This window comes from Dipteris shenzhenensis, chromosome 8 (genome assembly GCF_047967505.1).
Source record: "Dipteris shenzhenensis isolate YYH24624 ecotype China chromosome 8, Dip_SZ_1.0, whole genome shotgun sequence".
Lineage (NCBI taxonomy): Eukaryota > Viridiplantae > Streptophyta > Polypodiopsida > Gleicheniales > Dipteridaceae > Dipteris > Dipteris shenzhenensis.
This window is the reverse complement of record NC_141603.1, coordinates 40,043,674-40,063,758: the sequence shown is the minus strand read 5'-3', so window position 1 is coordinate 40,063,758 and position 20,085 is coordinate 40,043,674. Positions and strand designations below refer to the sequence as shown.

Genomic DNA, 20,085 nt, shown 5'->3' with positions numbered 1-20,085 from the left:
GCAAGAGAAGCACTTGGTATGGTGTATGCTTTGAATAAAATCAGACATTATCTTTTGGGTAACAAAGTACATTTTCATGTTGACCACCATGCTTTAATTTACTTGGTCAACAAACAACATTTAATAGGAAGATTAGCAAGATGGATGCTATTGTTGTAAGAGTTTGACTATACAATTGTCCATAGACCAGGGAAACAGCATGCAATTATAGATTATTTGAGTAGGCTACAGTTAGGAGAGCCTCCGATAGGTATACCAAATGAACTTCCTTATGCAAATTTGTTCATGGTAAGAATTGATGAGCAGCCAAACTCATATGACAAAATCTTATTTTTTCTCACTGATGGACTAATCCCGGAAACAATGAATCAAGATCAAAGAAAGAAGTTAGTGTTGCAAAGTAGACCTTTTCTTATCATTGTTGGAGTATTGTACAGAAGGGGCATTGATCAAGTCATCAGGAGACACGTCTAGAACCATGAGCAAAAGGCTGTATTAACAGAAGCACATGGAGGTACAGCAAGAGGTCACTTCTCAAGAGATATTATAGGCAAGAAAATTTTGCAGGCTGGATTATGGTGGCCCACAGTGTTAAAGGATGCCCAAAAATATGAAAAACCATGCCTACTTTGCCAAAGAGATGATAGACCAATGGATACTGACAGGATGCCACACCAACCCATCCTTCCATTGGGTCCATTTCAAAAGTGGGGATTGGACTTTATTGGACCAATCAAGCCTCTAGCCAAATATTCAAGTAATCAATATATACTTGGTGCTACTGATTATTGCACAAAATGTATAGAGGCTGTTGCACACAAAACATGCAAAGCTAGAGCAGTTGCACATTTTCTCTACCATAATATTGTTACCAGATTTGGTGTTCCAATTGAAATTGTATCTGATAGAGGGACCATTTCATAAACAAAACAATCAAAAAGATGACAAAAATGCACATGATGTTGGCACACAAAAAGTCTACAACATATTACCCACAAGCCAATGGTTTGGCTGAGAGTACAAACAAGTTAATGAACAAGGTTTACAAAAGAACCATTGCTGATCATCTAGAGGATTGGGATCAACATTTAGACTCAGTACCTTGGGCACTAAGGATGGCTTACAAGGTAGCCATAGGATTGACACCTTTTAGGCTAGTGTATGGATGTGAGGCAGTAGTACCCATGGAATTTATTGCAAGAAGTCTTAGAGTAGCAATTGAGAACAAAATTTCCCTAGAAGTCTCCATCAAAGCAAGATTGGAGCAGCTTTTACAATTCGATGACGATAGTTTGACAAGCTCTCACATAGTTGACATTATTCAAAGAAGAAGAGCAGCATGGATAAATAGAAACATAAAGTTAAGCTCTTCAAAAAGGGAGATTTAGTGTTGATGTTCAACACCAAACTAGGAAAACTGGCAGGAAAATTCAAACTCAAATATGATGGTCCATTCAGGGTAATTGAGGCATATGAACAAGGGACATTCCTTTTCTCAGATCTCCATGGTAATGAATTTGGAAAACTAGTAAATGGCTTCATATTGAAACCATACATTGCATATCATACAATAGAGGCAAAAATAAATACAGTTTCTCTGCATGATTCTGTATATACAACAGAATATTTTCACTTTGTTTGAACATTTCAGGTTACCAAAGTACCAAGCATCTCCAAAGTACAAACTATATGTATATCACATATACAAGGACTTGCAGAAGAAAGTCACAAGGATTCAAGAGATTACAACTGTTTAGTCTACAGAAAATCAAAGCAGAACTATTTGTAGTGACAAATGAAGAAAATAATGCAGTATCAAAAATATTTTACACACCGACTCATGGGAGAAATCAAGAGCAACAACAACTAAAAAGCACTATGTGAAGCAGCAACAAAGATTGCTACAAAAGCAGCAAAGCAACAACAGACATCTCTCTACCACCCTAACAAAATAGCTACAACATCAAGCAGTAGCCCACCCAACAGGACACTCAAACCAACTACAAAGCAGTCAAACTATCTAATCAAGTAATTTTATTTTATCTTGGCAAACAAGGGGTTAAATATAATGTCATCACAGGATAGATGGAGCATACAAAAAAGCCATATTTGATCAAAGCAACAGTTCGACTAGAGTCCAACTCCCTGGACAACGTAATCTGACTCGCATCCGAACCCGATGGTGGACAGGCGCAGTCCGACCGACAGCACAACCGGCCTAGTTGGATATATTTGACTCACATCCGCCACAATCTGTCTGACTAAAGTCCAATTGACCCTAAGGCAATGTGTCACGTTCAATTGACACATACGAGGTCCGAGTCGCATCTGCCTCTCTTTGCCAGAAATGAAGGATGAGTTTTTTATTCAACTTGGCAAAATGGGAGCTGATCGGAGAGAATTATAGATTGAGAATACACTCCTGAAAGACCATATCTGTGCGCTTGAATGCAAATTTCCCCCTATTTTTCCAATACACTTCATCCCCCCTATTGCCACCTTGTGTAGAGCTTGACGTTCTGGGTTATTGAATGGCCACTATCTCATTATAGAGATGGAAACATATACCTTCACCTTCTCTCTCTCTCTCTCTCTCTCTCTCTCTCTCTCTCTCTCTCTCTCTCTCTTTGTGCCTGGAGGGTATGCACTTAAGTAACAAACTCTTGTTGCATTGTAGTTATGAAGTGCTATGAACCTTTTCATGCTTGTTTGATTCATTGGTTTTTCAATAGCTTGCATGTCAAAGTACATCTGCTTAGCACACACCTAATGTAGAGTTGCCTCAAAAGATGCGATCTTGTCAATCCAAGGAGGACTTATATAAGGAGTATGGGAGGATTTTGGCCAGGAAAAAACCTAGCTATTTAGTGATGTTTCTAAAATACTGTGGCTTTTTGTATTGATAAAAGCCCATTCTCGATAGGGTATGCTCCACTTCAGAACTCTGAGGCCAGATTTGTATACGGAGTTAGTATTGTTGCATCAATAGGTGTATTAGTTCCCACCCTCAAACATTGAGTCTTCCTTACCTTCACATAGGGTATTGCATTAGAGTAATGCAAAATGGCACCTAGTCCTTCCAAGAAGAAAAAATACAAGGTGGCACTCATAGCATGGGTAGAGCAACAAAGGAACTGCCTTTAGAGCATCAAAGGTATGCCACATTTCATATAGAACTTGAGAATATGCACATATCACTTCTTATAAATCACAATATCTTAGGTGCGCAAGTCCACCTGCATGATTTGTTCCTCATGCCGCCATAGATAGATGTTATCTGAGTACACCAATTGTGTATGAGCCCAAACATTTACAAGAAGGGCCTACCTAGGATGGCTTCATATCCCTGCTACTCTTGCTGGATAAAGTCCATGACTACGAACCTGACGGGGTACGTGAACCCAAATACTTTGATGTTAATACCAGTGAGGACTCCCAAGGATTCTGCAGTTCTACCATCGACTAACTTTACCACCAGATGGGTTTGCTTGAGCACAGATTTTCCCCACTTCACCTAGCATTCCTTGGTATAGACACTTACTCCCGCTCCCCCATCCAGGATGGCATCAACCTTTTGGTGCTAATAGGTTATGGGGATAGCCGTGTTCGTGTCATCACCTTCAAAGTATTGGCCTAACTTATTGATGGGAACCTTGGGTAAGTTTTGCCCCTCCTCTTGCGATTGATTGCCCTTATGGCTAGCAGGGCCTAGGGGCAAGAATCATCCGTTCATCTAGTTGGATAGGTCTTGCCAAAGGATGGGATTCCCTCTCAACAAGGAGGCGATTGGCATTTCAGTTGAGAGGTGAGAGTGCTCTCAACGGAAGCAAGAACGGAAGAAGGAGAGAGAGAGACAGAGAGCCACACAAGTTTGGTGGGTGCAGAACCACCCTAATCTTCTTTTTCATTCATTTATATATGTGTTTGAGTATTGTACATAACTGGGGTTAAGGCACAGTGACCTTTAACCCCCACAACCTCCCACTTAAAGGACAATGTGCCTTTAAGGGAGAACAACCAGTGAGCATACTATCCAATGCCCATCAATACACGACAATACTCAAACTATTGACTAGGTAGACTCTTCGTTAGCATATCTGCAGGGTTATCATCTGTATGAACCTTGACAAGCTCTATGCGCTTGTCCTCAAGTACCTCCCTGATGAAATGGTACCTGACCTCAATGTGTTTGGTCTTTGCATGAAAGACCGGATTCCGTGCTAGCTGAATAGCACTCATGGAATCACTATGCAATGTCGATACACCTGTATGAATCCCCAAATCTCCCACTAGCCGATCAAGCCATATAGCCTCCTTGCAACCCTCTTTGGCTGCAACATACTCAGCCTCTGTGGTAGACAAAGCAACGCACTTCTGTGCGCGAGACATCCACGACACTACACCACCTGCAAAGGTGAACACATAACCAAAAGTGGATCTCCTACTATCCACATGCCCTGCATAGTCTGAATCTGTGTACCCAAGTACACGCATGTCTCCTTTACCAAAGCAAATGCACATCTCCTTGGTACCCTTCATGTACCTCATGATGCACTTAACTGCCTCCCAATGCCTCTTTCCTGGATTAGCCATATACCGGCTAACAACTCCCACTACAAATGCAATGTCTGGTCTAGTAGCTATCATAGCATACATAAGACTCCCAACTGCTGATGCATAAGGAACCTTGGCCATCATGGCCCTCTCCTCATCTGATTTGGGACTATCTGTATGACTCAGTTTCACATATGGAGGCAATGGAGTACTCACTGCCTTCCCCCCCTCCATATTGAAACGCTGTAATACTTTTGTAACATACTCTTTTTGTGAAAGCCAAAGGAGTTTCCTACTCCGATCACGCGTGATGCGCATACCAAGAATATGACCTGCAAATCCCAAATCCTTCATATCAAAGGCCTCATGCAACTTGGCCTTTAATGCATCTAGCTCATAAGTATTCTTGCTAGCCAATAGCATATCATCCACATATAGTGCCAGGATTATCAGGCTACTATCCTTAGCCCTTTTAGTGTAGAGGCAGTGATCAATTTCACTCCTTCTAAAACCCTGGGACCGAATGAAAGCATCAAACTTCTGATACCATTCTCTAGGTGCTTGCTTAAGACCATAGAGACTCTTCTTCAGCTTGCAAACTAAATGCTCTTTGCCCTTTTCTTCAAAGCCTTCCGGCTGCACCATGTAAATGTCCTCATGCAAATCCCCATGCAAGAAAGCTGTCTTGACATCCATTTGCATAAGCTCCATATCCTCTACTTCCACTAGTCCAAGCATGCATCTAAGTGTGGTCATCTTCACAACCGGAGAGAATATCTCATCAAAGTCCACACCCTTCTCTTGCTTGAACCCTTTAGCAACCAAACGGGCCTTGTATCTAGGCACATCATCACCTGTGACCTTCATTTTGTAGACCCATTTACATGGCAATGCTTTCTTTCCATGTGGCAAAGAAACCAAGTCCCAAGTCTTATTCTTCATAAGTGAACTCATCTCTGATTGCATAGCATACTCCCACTTGCGTTGATCCTCATGCATCATAGCCTCTCTGTAGCAAGAAGGCTCCCTGCAATCAGTAAGCATCACATAGTCTACCCCTGGAACAAACCTATCAGGCGGTCTAGACACTCTAGATGATCTTCTCAAGGGCATTTCAGCTTACTGTCCCACTTGCATATCAGCCACATTTGGCTCATCATTTCCACCAATAGATGATCCATCATCTACCCTTGATTGTATACCTGTGGGAGTACTTGGTTGTACCATTTCTTGCACATTTGGTGCATGGACAGCTTGCTGCCTATCAACATATGTAGGTGGATTCACATCCTGGAAAGTGATTCTCCTCATTTCCACATTCCTCATGGGTGCCTTATGCATCTTCTTCTCATTGAAGACCACATCATGGCTGCGTATGATCTTCTTTGCTTCTGGATCCCAGAGACGATAGCCCATCTCTCCACTTTCACCATAACCCAGAAAGATGCATTTCCTAGACTTAGGATCTAGCTTCTTTCGAAGCTCTTTTGGCACATGTGCATATGCCTCACACCCAAAGATACGCAAATGAGAGTAAGAGGGCTTCTTGCCACTCCATGCCTCTTCAGGAATACCACCATCCAAACTCTTACTAGGTGATCTATTGATCACATGCACTGCAGTCTTCATTGCCTCAGCCCAAAAACCACCAGAAAGACTTGCATTGGAAAGCATGCATTGCAACCTTTCTTAAATGGTACGATTCATCTTTTCTGCAACTGGATTTTGCTCTGGAGTACCAGGGGATGTAAGCTCCCTCTTAATCCCACGAGTATCACAGAAATGCTGAAAGTCATGAGAGAGATACTCTCCACCATTGTCAGTCCGTAGGCATTTAAGCGTTCTACCTGACTGATTCTCAACCAAGGCCAGCCATTTCTGAAATACCTGGAATACATCACTCTTCCGAGCTATAGCATAAGCCCACACTTTCCTAGTTTCATCATCAATGAATGTCACATAGTATTCAGCCCCGCCTAATGACCGTGTAGGCATGGGACCACATACGTCTGAATGCACCAAATCAAGCATTTCAAACTCTTTCTTTCCCCTTCTTTTATGGGATGATTTAGTCTGCTTCCCATAGAGACAATGCTCACAAAATTCAAAATCAGAGAAACTCAAATGCGGTACATAACCCAAACGGCATAAGAGTTTCATTCCATTCTGGCTCATGTGCCCCAACCTGCAATGCCACAAAGAAGTACTTGGCTGCTCGGTTATTGCAACAACATGATCAAATACCCCTGATACATGTAAGGGATACAAAGTCCCACACTTGGCACCCCTGGCCAAAAGCATAGAGCCCTTTTGAATTTTCCAACTCTGAAAGCCAAAAGTGGTGTGAAAACCAGCATCATCTAGCTGACCCACTGAAATAAGACTCTTGGTCAGCTTAGGCACATGTCTCACATGTTTCAAAACAAATGCAGACCCATTTGCAAAAGAAAACTTTATGTCACCTGCTCCCACTATGTCACATGCATAGTCATTTCCAAGATGCACACAACCTGTCTTTCCACTATCATAAGTGGAGAACCATTCCCTATGGGGAGTAACATGGAATGAAGCACCAGAATCCAAAATCCAATCCTGGGAATATGCATCATCTGAAGTGGTAAGCAACTCTGCAGATAAAGTAGACATGAAGAGAACATCATTGTCACTATCATGTGTGACTGCATTGATCTCCTCGATCTTCACTTTTCCTTTGTCCTCCCTTGGACTCTCTTCCTTTTGATTTGCACCCCAATTTGCATTCTTTTTCTTATCCTTTTGCTCTCTTTTCAGCTTGTAGCAATCCTTTTTCATATGGCCCTTCTTGCCACAGTGGTAACACTCAATGTTTCGTGCCCTGGATTTGCTACGAAACTTCCCTCTTTCTTGGGACTTCCCCCTGAACTGTGATCTGCCCCTTTGCACATTTAAGGCTGCATCCTGCTTGTTGCCATCCATAGACTTCCGTCTAATCTCCTCGGCCAACAAGCTACCCACAACATCATCAAATTTCAGTACTCCACCAGGTGCAGAGTTACTGACAGCTGTACGGAAGGTATCCCATGAGGATGGCAATGAACATAAGAGAAATATTGCCTTAGTCTCCGCATCAAAATTCATCTTTTGAGCCTGAAGTTGGCTGAAAATAATATTGAATTCATTCAAGTGAGAAGCAATGGAGACCCCTTCCTTCATCTGCAGCTCAAACAACCTCTTCATGAGGTAAACTTTATTAGAGGCAGTTTCCTTCTCATAAGTGGCACACAGTTTCTTCCACAAATCTTCCGTAGTCTGCTCATTTACTACTGTGAAATAAACTGACTCTGCAAGATGAAGTCTAATAGTAGACTTTGCTAATGCATCCAACTCGTTCCAATCATCCTCAGACATATTTGCAGGCTTAGCTTCAATCCCTGCCAAGGGTTTAATCTGCTTCTTTTGAATAAGCACATCCCTTATCTGTTCTTTCCACAAAGAAAAGTTTGTCCCATCAAACTTTTTAATGCTGAAAAACTCCTTTTCAGACATGGAAGAGGATGCCATGATGCAAATAAAGCAAAATCCCAAATGCTAGTGCCTGCAAGAGAGAATCACAACAAATACCAGGTGCACCCAAATGTGTATGCCACAATAGAGTGAAATGTCACCAAAACTCAAAGCTCAAAGCATCTGACTCATGTGCATATACTATGCATCCATATGAGCAAATCTGGCCCAAAAGAAAATGCCAATAAGTGCCAAATGACTCAAGCATAAACACTGTCCATTGGCATATGAATCAATAATGTCTCATCCAAGAGAGCATAGCACTATTAGTGCATCACCTGCAATGTGTCAAAGCTGTCCCTCAGCTTAAAATAGCATCCATATGCAAAGCGTCCATAAAAAATAGCATCCCACAAGGTAATTTTGGCCTATCAGCGCATCCAACAAGGACCGCAATGCATCCAAATGGCCTATAAATCATCCACTGCAACCCAATGCACACCACGAATGAGCGCACACTGCTCAAACTGCAACCAGAGTGATCTGCATAAGGTATGCTCAAGAAATCATAGTCCCACGGTAATGAGCGCTACTGAAAAATAGAACCTGAGATGCCTCAAAACATGGGCGCCATTGCATAATCGGAATCAGCAAGAAAATCTGCAAATATCTCTCTTCTGCCAGAACTCCAAAATCCCAACCGATGAGTGAGAAATGGGAGTCAACACTTATCCACTGCCATGTGGCATAAATCTAAGGTTTCAAAACCTTAGTATGAAAAATGCATAACAGAGAGACGAAATCGAATACACAGAGATTTATAACTCTGAAAATCCTTCACCGAATCGCGCAAGAACTGATAGGTAGGGGTTTTTGGGCATCCGGAACGCAATGGGACAGACGGTTTTGGAAACTGTGGCCTCAATCACTGGGTCCAACACACGGACTGAAAAACGTTTTTGGAAACAGAGCTATCTGTAAACTCCACCGGAGTGCGAATGATGAGCAACATAGAAGTTTTAGGACCTCCTGAGTCCACCGGAACTGACAGATCTGCAAATGGTTACTCCAAACTTGAGTTCCAACACCCGGGCAAAAAACGCAGGAACTGATACAGTGAGTCAGAAATCCACTGAAATGATCCCAGATTCAAGAATGAAGGTGTTTCCAAGCTCCTGAAGTAATGTGGACACCAAAAGCAAGCAATAGTTGCCTCTACAAGTCAATACGGAGTCTCTGTCATCGAACGGAACAGGGAAAAGCTCAAAAAACGACTTTTTCTTTGAAAGCTCTTAACAGGCTCTCAAAACCACTTCGCAAAGCCAAAGTGACTTTTCCAAAAGGTTCCTCCAAGGTCTCTGCACACTCGGATGCAAGTAAAGTCACCCACAAAGCTTCCCACAAAGCTTCTCCTTCCTCCCACAGAGCTGCTGAGCTTCAAGCATTCACGCACGCTCAGCTAGATCACCCGGGCTCTGATATCAGTTGAGAGTGCTCTCAACGGAAGCAAGAATGGAAGAAGGAGAGAGAGAGACAGAGAGCCACACAAGTTTGGTGGGTGCAGAACCACCCTAATCTTCTTTTTCATTCATTTATATATGTGTTTGAGTATTGTACATAACTGGGGTTAAGGCACAGTGACCTTTAACCCCCACAACAGGAAGGCAGCCAAACCGACGCTATCACAGGGCTCCTTCCTACTGATAGCAAATCCTCGAAACCATAAAGGTCTCCTTCTTCCTATAGTTTTTGCAATACTGGGTCCTCTTGGAACATTCACTGCATCAAATCTGGAGCCTCTAACTTATCAAAGTTGAAACGTTCCTCTTCTTCTACCCTTTTTGGCACCCTGAGCAGCTTTTTCTCTCGGTGGTTAGTCAAGTGGGCTGGGTGGATGATATCTGACCCTCTTCTTGCCTTGAGTCTATGCTCGAACTTTTCTTGGTAGTCCCGTACCAGGTTCTGAGCCTCTATTACATATTGTTTTTCTCGACTGTGAGTCCAGATAGTTTCCTTAGATGGGGATGAGGGTGCGAGGCCTTGGGCCTGCACTAGCTTGTTTACATTTGGGCATGGAGGTACACCCAGGTCATCTTGGGTGGAAGTACATTCAGAGGTAGAGGAGGTGGCGAGGGTGGCTGTCTCCTCATTGCAACCGTCTTGAATGAGCAGCTGGTCGGCCCCATCACCTACCACCGTAAGGCTTTCTTGGCCCGGGTTTGCAAGGGTTGAGAAACCTCAAGTCTTTGTAGTAGGGGCCATTTATCATTCCTTGCCTGTTTCTTCATTGCCCTGCCTATGGCTTTGTCCTACATCCTTGTGATGACCTTGAAGGGTACAGCGGCCACCTCGCCTTGTTCAATACTGAGCAAGTTAAGGCTGGTGCTCTTAGGCGAGGTGACTGGGGTTTCTAGTCTTCTCAAGAGACAATCTTTGAATAAATTCTCGATTTCACACCCCGCACACAAGGGTGTAGGGCCTATCATGGGGGGAGCAACTGGGGTAATATCCCTGTAGGGTCAATCCTTTAAGAAATGTGGCCCCTGACACTTGAAGCATGACAATGGCGGGTTTGAAGTACACTTGTAGGGGCACTCACTTGCCCTGTGTGGGCCCTGGAAGGTATTCATTGGATCAAGGGCCTTCAAGCAACAGAGTTTATGTCTCTAACCCTTGCAGTCAAGGGGGTGGTCTAGAACATGGGGACTTGCTGATCCTCTTGCAGGATGTAGTGAATTAGGGTCCCACTTCCTTCCTTGTAATGGTAGTAGTTGAGGGCACTTCCTCTACCAATACTTGATTGAAAATAGTTATACAGGGTGGGGAGGTTGGAGACCCAATATGGGTGGTGGTATCGGAGTCTGTTGTGCTCTGTAGTAGCCTGGACTAGACAAAGGGGTACCTTATGCATTTATAGGGTTAGGCAAAGCCGTCAAGGCTAATGGTAGTCTCTCTTTATACATAGGTTGAGGCAAGGACCTCGGAGATCGGCATTGGGAGGTATCGTGGTTCCCCCATCTATGATAGTGTGTGCAGTAGAGCTTGCCCTAAGGTAGGGGCATGCATTGGAGGGATGGTTGCCATTACATATCCCACACCACACATTGTCTCTTCGTGGAAACAAGTGGCGGTTGCTTGGCACCTCATTGGAGGTCCCTGACCTCCACTGTTGGTCCAACTGATTCAACAAATTTGAGGGCAGCTCACTCATATCCAAGCCCTTGGGCTCATTGTTCTCTTTCTTAGTCGGATCCACACTGGAATACCCGACCGTTGGTGATACTTTTGATGGGGTCAGGGTTTTGTCCAAGGTGACCTTGTCCATCATATTATCGCTTATATGGATAGCTACCTTGTTGCATAGTTCAAAGGAGGTAGGATTCATAACCATTAGATGGTCATCCAACTTTGGGTCTACCAATCCGATGAGGAAGGAAGTAGGGCAACAATCATTTCTCGCTCATCCGCTTGTATGGTTCACAACGAGAATTGAGGTGCTTGATTCTAGCTCTATAATCCCAAAGGGATTCCTTGTCATTCTGCTTCACCTCATATAACTGATTAATCGGGCTCCATTTATGTCCACTAGGGGCAAACCCTACAATGAAGGCTTTTCTTACCGTCTCCTAGTTAACTTTTTCTTCTGGGGTGAGAGCCCTATACCATTGGCTTGCTTTGCCACCTATATTGAGACCACACACATTATCCATTTCTAGATCTCCGAGAGCTCCAGAGGCTTCACAAATCTGCTCAAATCGCTCCACATGGGAGACCGGGTCTCCTTCCCCAAGGAATTTGTTCATCAACTTGGAGATGGCCATGGGTCTCGACTCCTTGAGGGATTCGTGATCCCTACTAAAAACACTAATGTAGGTGGGATTAGGGACTTCAAAGGTCAAAGAGGATAGTGGAGCAGAGAGGCATCTAGACACAAGTTAACATGGCCTTAATGGCTAAGATTATGAAGGTCAAGGTGCCTACAAGATGAGATTTGGCTATGGCAAATCCAAACTAAAGAGTGGCCATGCAAGACGACTGTGAAAGCATCATCAAAAACCAAACTTGGGGCTGGTTGATTGGCCCATGAAAGAGAAAGTCCACTACACCAAATGGGTATAGGAGTCCAAGTATGAGTATGATGAATCTTTGGAAAAGTGCAAGTCTCCAACTTATCGCATAGGGCTACTCCAAGGTTGAAAGCTTTGACTTTGAGGAAACCTTTGCACCCACAGCAAGGATGATACTCTTTGGTAGTACTAGCCTTGTTTGCTCATAAGAAGTGGCAAGTCTTTCACATGGATGTGCAATCAATGATCTCTTTGCATTTAATGAAAATTGTGGTGGATGCAAGGAATTCAACAATAGTTTCACATTGTTGCTCAGTTAGCATTGCATAACATGGTCAAGCAAGGAAGATACAATTGCTTTGGGAACAATAAAAGGAGTCTATATGGCTTTATTGAATTGTGCATGTGACATAATATGGACGTGAAGGCTTCTAGGTGAACTTGGTTAAGTCCACTCCAATAAATCATGAAAATGTAAAGCATATTGACATTTTCTATCATTCCATTTGAAATCAAATCAAACAAGCAAAAATTGGCCTACTCACTGTTTCTTAGAAGTAGTTGGAAACCAATTCATTAAGGAATTGTTCTTGAAAAATTTTGAATCATTCAAATAGTTTATGTATCATAGATATGAGAACTTTCACAAAGGGGCAAGTGTTCGAGAAATTAATATTATGATCTCATGATTGAACATAGGTAAGTAGGTGGGTTGAGTTAGTGCACACGAGCATAGGGACCTAATCTCGAGACCCACTTGTATATAAATGCTCTTAGTTCTTCATAGATGTACATTGTAGATCTATCTCATGCATACTCTCTTTTGTTATGTGGTCAAGTATAGATGCAAGTACGGATTTTGCTTTTCTAGACATAGTGTGGATGCAAGTAGGATAATAATTTAGTTAAACTCACATTTGAACTCATACTTAATGGCTAGGTTGACAAATATAAATCTAACTTTCTCGCTATCCTATAAAATTTGTTAGCTCATGTCAATTTCATGGGATTAAGAGTATCATCAACTAATCAAAGATGCAAGGTACAATGGACCATCTATAATCATATCTAAAGGATACATCTTTTATCAGCACCTCATTAGATTCTGTGATGCAATTTGGGTGGAGGTAAAGTGGCACAATTGGTTTTACATTCTTTTTCTCACAAACTTTTTATATTGTAAAGCCGCTATTTATATTATTCAAAAAGTATTGATACAGTAAGAAAACCCCTCATAGAGAGGGATGATCAAGTAGAAAAGTGCACAAACACATCAAAGGAATTCTGATCAATATCCCCAAATTGCAAGAAATCATATAGAGACTGCTATAAAGAACGTCTAAGGTAAGAGAAAGTGTGAAAATTCCCATTCGCAAAAAGAGCATGACCTAGATGTAGCCAAATGGTCCAAAGAGCCCATAATTTGATCCGATTATAAACATTGGCTTGCAACTTGCCAAACAACTAGAAAAACTTGCCAAATCTTTTATTAGGAAAATGAGCTCGGACATCATTTGACAACCTATCAAAAAGTTGATGAGTAGTCGGAAATGCAAACAAATTAGAAACCATCTCAAGATGGAAAACAAACCACAAGATGGGTGAATAGGAGAAGCTATGTATCATCTTGCAAGAGCCTACCAAGTACACGTCCCTTAAGACGTAACTTGTTCTTTAAAAAATGGAGAGATGCACCAAGGAAGAGGCTTATCCATATGCCACTCGGTTAGCATGATGATTCTCTCAATGTGAAGGAAGAAAGTATATTTATGAGAGCTCTTGAGTGTCCCCTTTCCTTGCTACTCACATATGATGAGAAAGCCATGCATGATCAACCATATATAAGAAAGTTGGAGAAATGATGAGTCCATCCCACCCAAGAGATTTCCTATGACCAAATTCATGTAAAAGCATCAAAGAGCTCTTGACATGTTACATGTACACACGTGCACACACAACGGACGAACATGCACGCCCCACACAAATCAAATTGAAACCAAATCGATATATGGGGCCAGTGTAATGAACTGCTACAATTCAAAATATGCATGTACTCACGTGTGATGTGGTGTGCACGGCATAAGGGCATACTAAAAAGTGATGTGTGCGCCTGCTGTAAAAAGTGTTAGGGTTCTTCCTGTACTGTACCTTTGGCTGTATCAGGCAAGACCAGAAGATGCTACTACTAATGGAGCTGGTCTCGGGTCCCAAAACACTTGTATAATGCAAGAACCATTTTGATGTAGGTATTTAAAGTGTGTTTCTAGCTTTGAATCATCTGCCACATGCTCGATGCCTGCTTAATTTTGTAAACCAAAAATGAACATCGCATCACATAACATGTAGGCTTAGAGAGAGCGAGAGCGAGAGAGGTTCCAACATCTTTCACGACACACAAAAGATCACGGTTTGCAACGCGAAAAGAATCCGCAAAAGACATGAGGAAAAAGAAAAAGTGGGGATTGGTGCTCTCTTTCTCTAATGCACAGGTGCAAAGCATCCATTGGTCAGGTCTGGGAACACCGTGTCTTCATTGACGAGTATTGGAGGGCCAGCCTGAGGTCTGCAGTGCAGGTAAATGCATCCAATAAACAAGAACCACAAGACAAGGCTGGCTGGGAGACGCTTAGCTTAGAGGAGGCATTGACTTCTTTGGAACGGATGCCTCAGCTGCTGTCGGTTGAGAACTTAACATGCCTCTTGCATAAGTGCAGAATAAAGAAAAATTTAGCTTATACCAAGCGCTTGCATTCCTACATGTGCAAAAGTGGGCTGGAAGATCATAGGACTCTTGGGAACTACCTTGTTCCAATGTTGGTGCAAGTTGGAAGCATGTCCGATGCTCAGCATGTTTTTGACAGGTTGGTTGATCGGAATGTCTATTCTTGGACTTCCCTCATGAATGGATATCTTAAATGTGGGGAGTCACAGCATGCCCTCAACTTGTACAAGAAAATGCAAGAGGATTCCGTACCTCCTAGCAACTATACGTTTGTGGTCCAACTGAAGGCTTGTGCAAGGCTGAAGGATGTAGAAACAGGCAGGGGGATACATGCTGAGATTGCGAGAAAGGGGTTGGAAAGAGAGCTTTTTGTTGGTAATACCTTGGTTGATATGTATGCCAAAGGTGGCTCGCTTGCAAAAGCAAGGGAAGCGCTTGCAAAGCTTCCAGTTCAAACTGAGGTCTCATGGACTGCACTGATTGCAGGATATGTCGACCATGGTCTTGATGAAGAAGCCCTGAAGTGTTTTAAACAGATGCAACTGGAGGGTGTTTCTCCAGACGCTGTCACATTTGTTTACAGCCTGAAAGCTTGTCGCAGCTTAGGAGACATTGGCAAGGGTCTAGAGATACATGCTGACATTGCTAGAAAGGGGTTGGAAACAGATCTCGCTGTTGGCAATGCCTTAGTGGATATGTATGCCAAAAGTGGCTTGCTTCATAAAGCATGGGAAGCGTTGGACAAGCTCCCAGTACGGAATGTGGTCTCTTGGAATGCACTTATTGCAGGATATGCCGAGCAGGGGCTTGGTGAGGAAGCTCTGAACTGTTTTGTGCAGATGTCACTAGAGGGCATCTCTCCAAATGCTGTCACGTTTGTTTGCAGCTTGAAAGCCTGTAGCAGCATAGGAGCCATAGAGAAGGGCCAGGAAATACACACTGAGATTGCCAATAAGGGGCTGGAAAGGGACCCTTTTGTTGGCAACACCTTAGTGAATATGTATGCCAAATGTGGCTCCCTTGGAAAAGCACGTGAATTGCTTGACAAGCTTACAGTTCGAGATATTGTCTCCTGGACAGCATTAATCGCAGGATATGCCGACTATGGGCCGGGTGAGGAAGCGCTGAACTGTTTCAAACAGATGCAACAGGAGGGCATCTCACCGGATGCTGTCACATTTGTTTGCAGCTTGAAAGCTTGTGGCAGTATAGGGTCCATAGACAAGGGCCAGGAAATACATGCTGAGATTGCTAGAAAGGGGTTCGAAAGAGATTTTTCTGTTGGAAACACCTTGGTTGATATGTATGCCAAATGTGGCTCACTTGCAAAAGCACGGGAAGAATTTGACAGGCTCTTAGCTCAAAATGTAGTCTCGTGGACTGCACTTATGACAGGGTATACTGAGAATGGGTTTGGTGAAGAAGCTCTGAATTGTTTTGAGCATATGCAACTCGAGGGTATCTCTCCAAATGCTCTCACATTTGTTTGCAGCTTGAAAGCTTCTGGCAGCATAGGAGCCATAAACAAGGGCCAAGAAATACATGCTGAGATTGCCATAAAGGGGTTGGAAAGAGATCTTTTTGTTGGCAGCACCTTGATTGATATGTATGCCAAATGTGGCTCAATGGCAAAAGCTAGGGAAGTGTTTGACAAACTGCCAGTTTGCGATGAGGTCTCCTGGACTGCATTAATCGCAGGATATGCTGAGCATGGCCCTGGTGAGGAAGCACTCAATTGTTTCGAAGAGATGCAGCTGGAGAGTGTTTCTCCAAATGCTCTCACATTTGTGTGTAGCTTGAAAGCTTGTGGCAGCTTAGGAGCTATACAGAAGGGCCGAGGACTTCATGCTGAGATTTCCAGAAAGGGGTTCGGAGGAGATCCTTTTGCTGGCAGCATTTTGGTTGATATGTATGCCAAATGCGGCTTGCTTGCAGAAGCACAGGAGGTGTTCGACAAGATTCCGGTTAGAAATGAGGCCTCATGGAATGCATTGATCATGGGATATGCACAGCTAGGGGAAAGTGAACTTGTTTTTCATTTTCTTGACAAAATGAGAGGAGAAGGCTTGAAGCCTGGTGGGGTCACATTCCTTAGTGTTCTTACTGTATGCAGTCATGTGGGTCTATTGGATAAGGGCCAGAAGCACTTTGTGGCCATGAGCAAAGACCATGGCATCACTCCAACTATTGAGCACCACACTTGCATGGTCGATCTCCTTGGCCGGGCAGGCCAGTTAGAGGAGTCAGGAATGATCGTGAACAAGATGCCTTTCCATCCTAATCTTGTTGTGTGGCATACTGTGTTGGGTGCTTGTCAAAAGTGGGGTAATGTGGATCTTGGAAGACAAGCCTTTGAGCATGCAGTGCAATTGGATGAAAATGATGCTACAGCTTATGTCTTGATGTCTAACATCTATGCAAGCACCCACATGCAGGAGGATGATAAGAAGTTCAAGGCAATCAGAAAGAAATAACAAGTGTGGAAGACGCCTGGACAGACTGACAGTGATGGAATTGTGCATTCCTTTCTGCAAAGTTACATATGCAAAGCTAGGAGGTCTTTCCTTCAAATTGAGGAATAGTATCTCGTAGATTTGAATCGGGTGCTGTTGGACATATCTGTTGAGCACATGTAAGTGATGATGTGGGCATAGGGAGAAACTGGGTAATGTGTATGCCCTAATCAATACACCAAAGGGACATCCAAATCCATATGCGTTCTCATGAATTTCATGTTGTCAGAGTCGTGCTTTTGCAGAATGCATTTATGAGGATTTATTTTATAAGAACAAAGAAATTTATAACCATGAACTGAAAATTAATGCCACCACATGAAAATAACTGAAAGAGTGGAACATAGAAAACATGAGGCTGCATGGACAAGGATAACTCCCTGCCAGGGCACATGCACTTGGCATATTCTATATTCCAATAATGCTAATCTTAATACAATAGTATTCCAAAATGTGAATCCTAGGAGAACAAAAACTAGAAACCACTCCTTCATAGATTATAGGAGGGGAGTTGAAACGCTTCCAAAAATAGAACAGTAAGTCAATGTAGCCTAAACTTAGTGATAACCCGGGAATTTCTGTCAGCTGCCCAAAACTAATAGGGCAAGTTGAAATTGAAGTCCTCATGCTTTCTCCCAATACTCAGCCAACAGAGCAAGTTGAAATCGAAGTCCTCATGCTTTCTTCACCCTCCTACCATGAAGACATTGTCACAATCACCTCCCACGTTAGAAGAGTTAGGAACTCGAACCCACAATCAAAATTTAGTATAAAACTTCTTGTACTTAATAAAAATTGCTCCAACTGCCTCAATCAATGACCAACAATGAATTTATCACCCAAAAGGATGTTAGATGGTGCCAAAGTTCATCCAAGAGTTATTCTAGCATGAAACTATAAATTTTGGAGCAGAAAACTGTCCTCGAAAGTGAAAAAACGTCAGTCAAAAAGAGGAAAAACTCCTATCTAAGTCCTAAATGATGTCAAAACCATTTAGAATTCTGGAACAAGGCTCTAGATCAAATTGTAGTTGATCAGGAATTTGTTCCTCTCATCACAATTTACCAAGAAGCGATCTTTCATTTTTCATCTGGAACATGTGGCAAACTTCCAGAAAACTAGTGAAATTTGTTCGAACTCCACTTGTCTTCAAGAAGCTGAAACAAAATTGATTCTAATGAAGGCAAGATATCAAAACTGTACCAGGAAAGCACACGAAATCGCAAAAACACCAAGGCAAAGAGCCTCTTTCTTAAATTGCAACTAATCTGGAGGAGGAGAATTGCATGCAAATACGTTCCATGCTGTGTTCTCTCAATTCAAAGTGAACTCAGGTGCTTTGTTAAATACAGTCCAACCTATGTTCTCTCAATTCGAAGTGAATTTAGGCAAAGACGAGGGAGCGGCCAAGATCTCAAATGGCAAGCATGCAAGAATGAGGTGGGGAAAGCAATTGGTACTTCATATGGTTGGTTCTAAACCTAAAGTTCATAAAAATATTGTAAAAGGTAGTTTAAAAATGAAATTAGACTTCCATGTTAATTATTACAATGTATAAGAAAAGTTCTTCCTTCAGTTTGTTGCTCCTGCTACATCGAATGCGGTGACCTGCTTGCTCCTCCAACCTCCCTCTTTTGTTGTTCTTTACCACCTAGTGTTCGCTTGGTGTCATCACTCTGTAGGTTCTTCACCTCTCCTGCTGGCTGTCTTTCTTTGGCAGTAAGTCATCTTTCGGGAATAATCGAGTCGGCACCCACTACGGTTAACCAAATATTCCTATCTCGAATAGTGGGGAATAGTTTTAAGAACTTAATTAAATAGAAAACCCGGTGGATGTGTGTAGCATGCTGGCAGGTCGGTATTAGGAATAACTGGTTCTTGTTCAGCTCCATTAATGAACTCCCAATAGCCTTTTCCCTTAAGGAAATTCGTCATTCTAAACTTCGTAAGTTGTTCTTGTCAAGCTTTTCCGTGACAATCTGTGAAAGAGCATTAGACGTCATTACAGAACACTGCAAAAATATTCTGTCACTGCAAAAAACACAACTTTTGCCTCACAAGGGCAAATCTGCAAAACTGACGAAGTGGTATTTGACCACAAGGTCACTTCCTAGTGACGATTTTGCATCAACCGGCAATAAGAATGATTCAGTCACTCCCAATATCTCTGTACATAGGCATACGATGCAATTTCTGCGGTAACTTTTCACCGACCTGTAGAACAGCGATCGCATAGCAAAAACCAGGCACTTTTCTGAGTGCCTGCGGAAAACTTCCGCCACCAAAACGAGCCCCAAAATGGCACCAAATCAAAAAAATAATGTCACTAAGGGCGTCGCCCTTCCCACAGCATATACTCCCCTCTCGCCACCCCGCGAAGGGCGTCCCAATCTGAGACAGTGCACTCTTGCACTTTTCGGCTGTGCTACCTGCAGAGATTTGCTCCCAAACTCGAAAAAGAAAAGCAACACTGATCCTCTTACCAAGACACCGCGAACTTGGTTTGCTTTCTTGAGCTCCTTACCACGAACTGAGCTCTGATACCATGTGAAGAGAGTGGGAGAAAAGTAAGGAGTCTCACTTGCAGCTTTCTCACATACACAATGGGGGAATACACACAAAGGTGGAGGCTGAAAATAGTTTCCTCTTCTTAGTTGTGAAAGCTAAAAGAACTCTCTCTTAGTACAAAAGGAATAGGTGAACCCTATATGTGGGTCTCAAACCAAACTCAGCTAACCTAGGTAGC

At 42.8% G+C, this 20,085-nt stretch overlaps 1 protein-coding gene across 1 annotated transcript; it reads left to right on the top strand.

Annotated features, from left to right (window-relative positions):
• Window positions 1-14,268: 14,268 nt before the first annotated feature.
• LOC147899492 (pentatricopeptide repeat-containing protein At3g09040, mitochondrial-like) lies at window positions 14,269-17,564 on the top strand. Its single transcript, XM_087378449.1, has one exon. The coding sequence runs from the start codon at window positions 14,586-14,588 to the stop codon at window positions 17,298-17,300; it is 2,715 nt and encodes a 904-aa protein (XP_087234575.1). The 5' UTR covers window positions 14,269-14,585; the 3' UTR covers window positions 17,301-17,564.
• The last annotated feature ends 2,521 nt before the right edge of the window (window positions 17,565-20,085 follow it).

What these genes read in the sequence shown, in the direction of transcription:
- LOC147899492 (XM_087378449.1), top strand. Translation starts at nt 14,586, where the DNA reads ATGCACAGGTGCAAAGCATCCATTGGTCAGGTCTGGGAACACCGTGTC.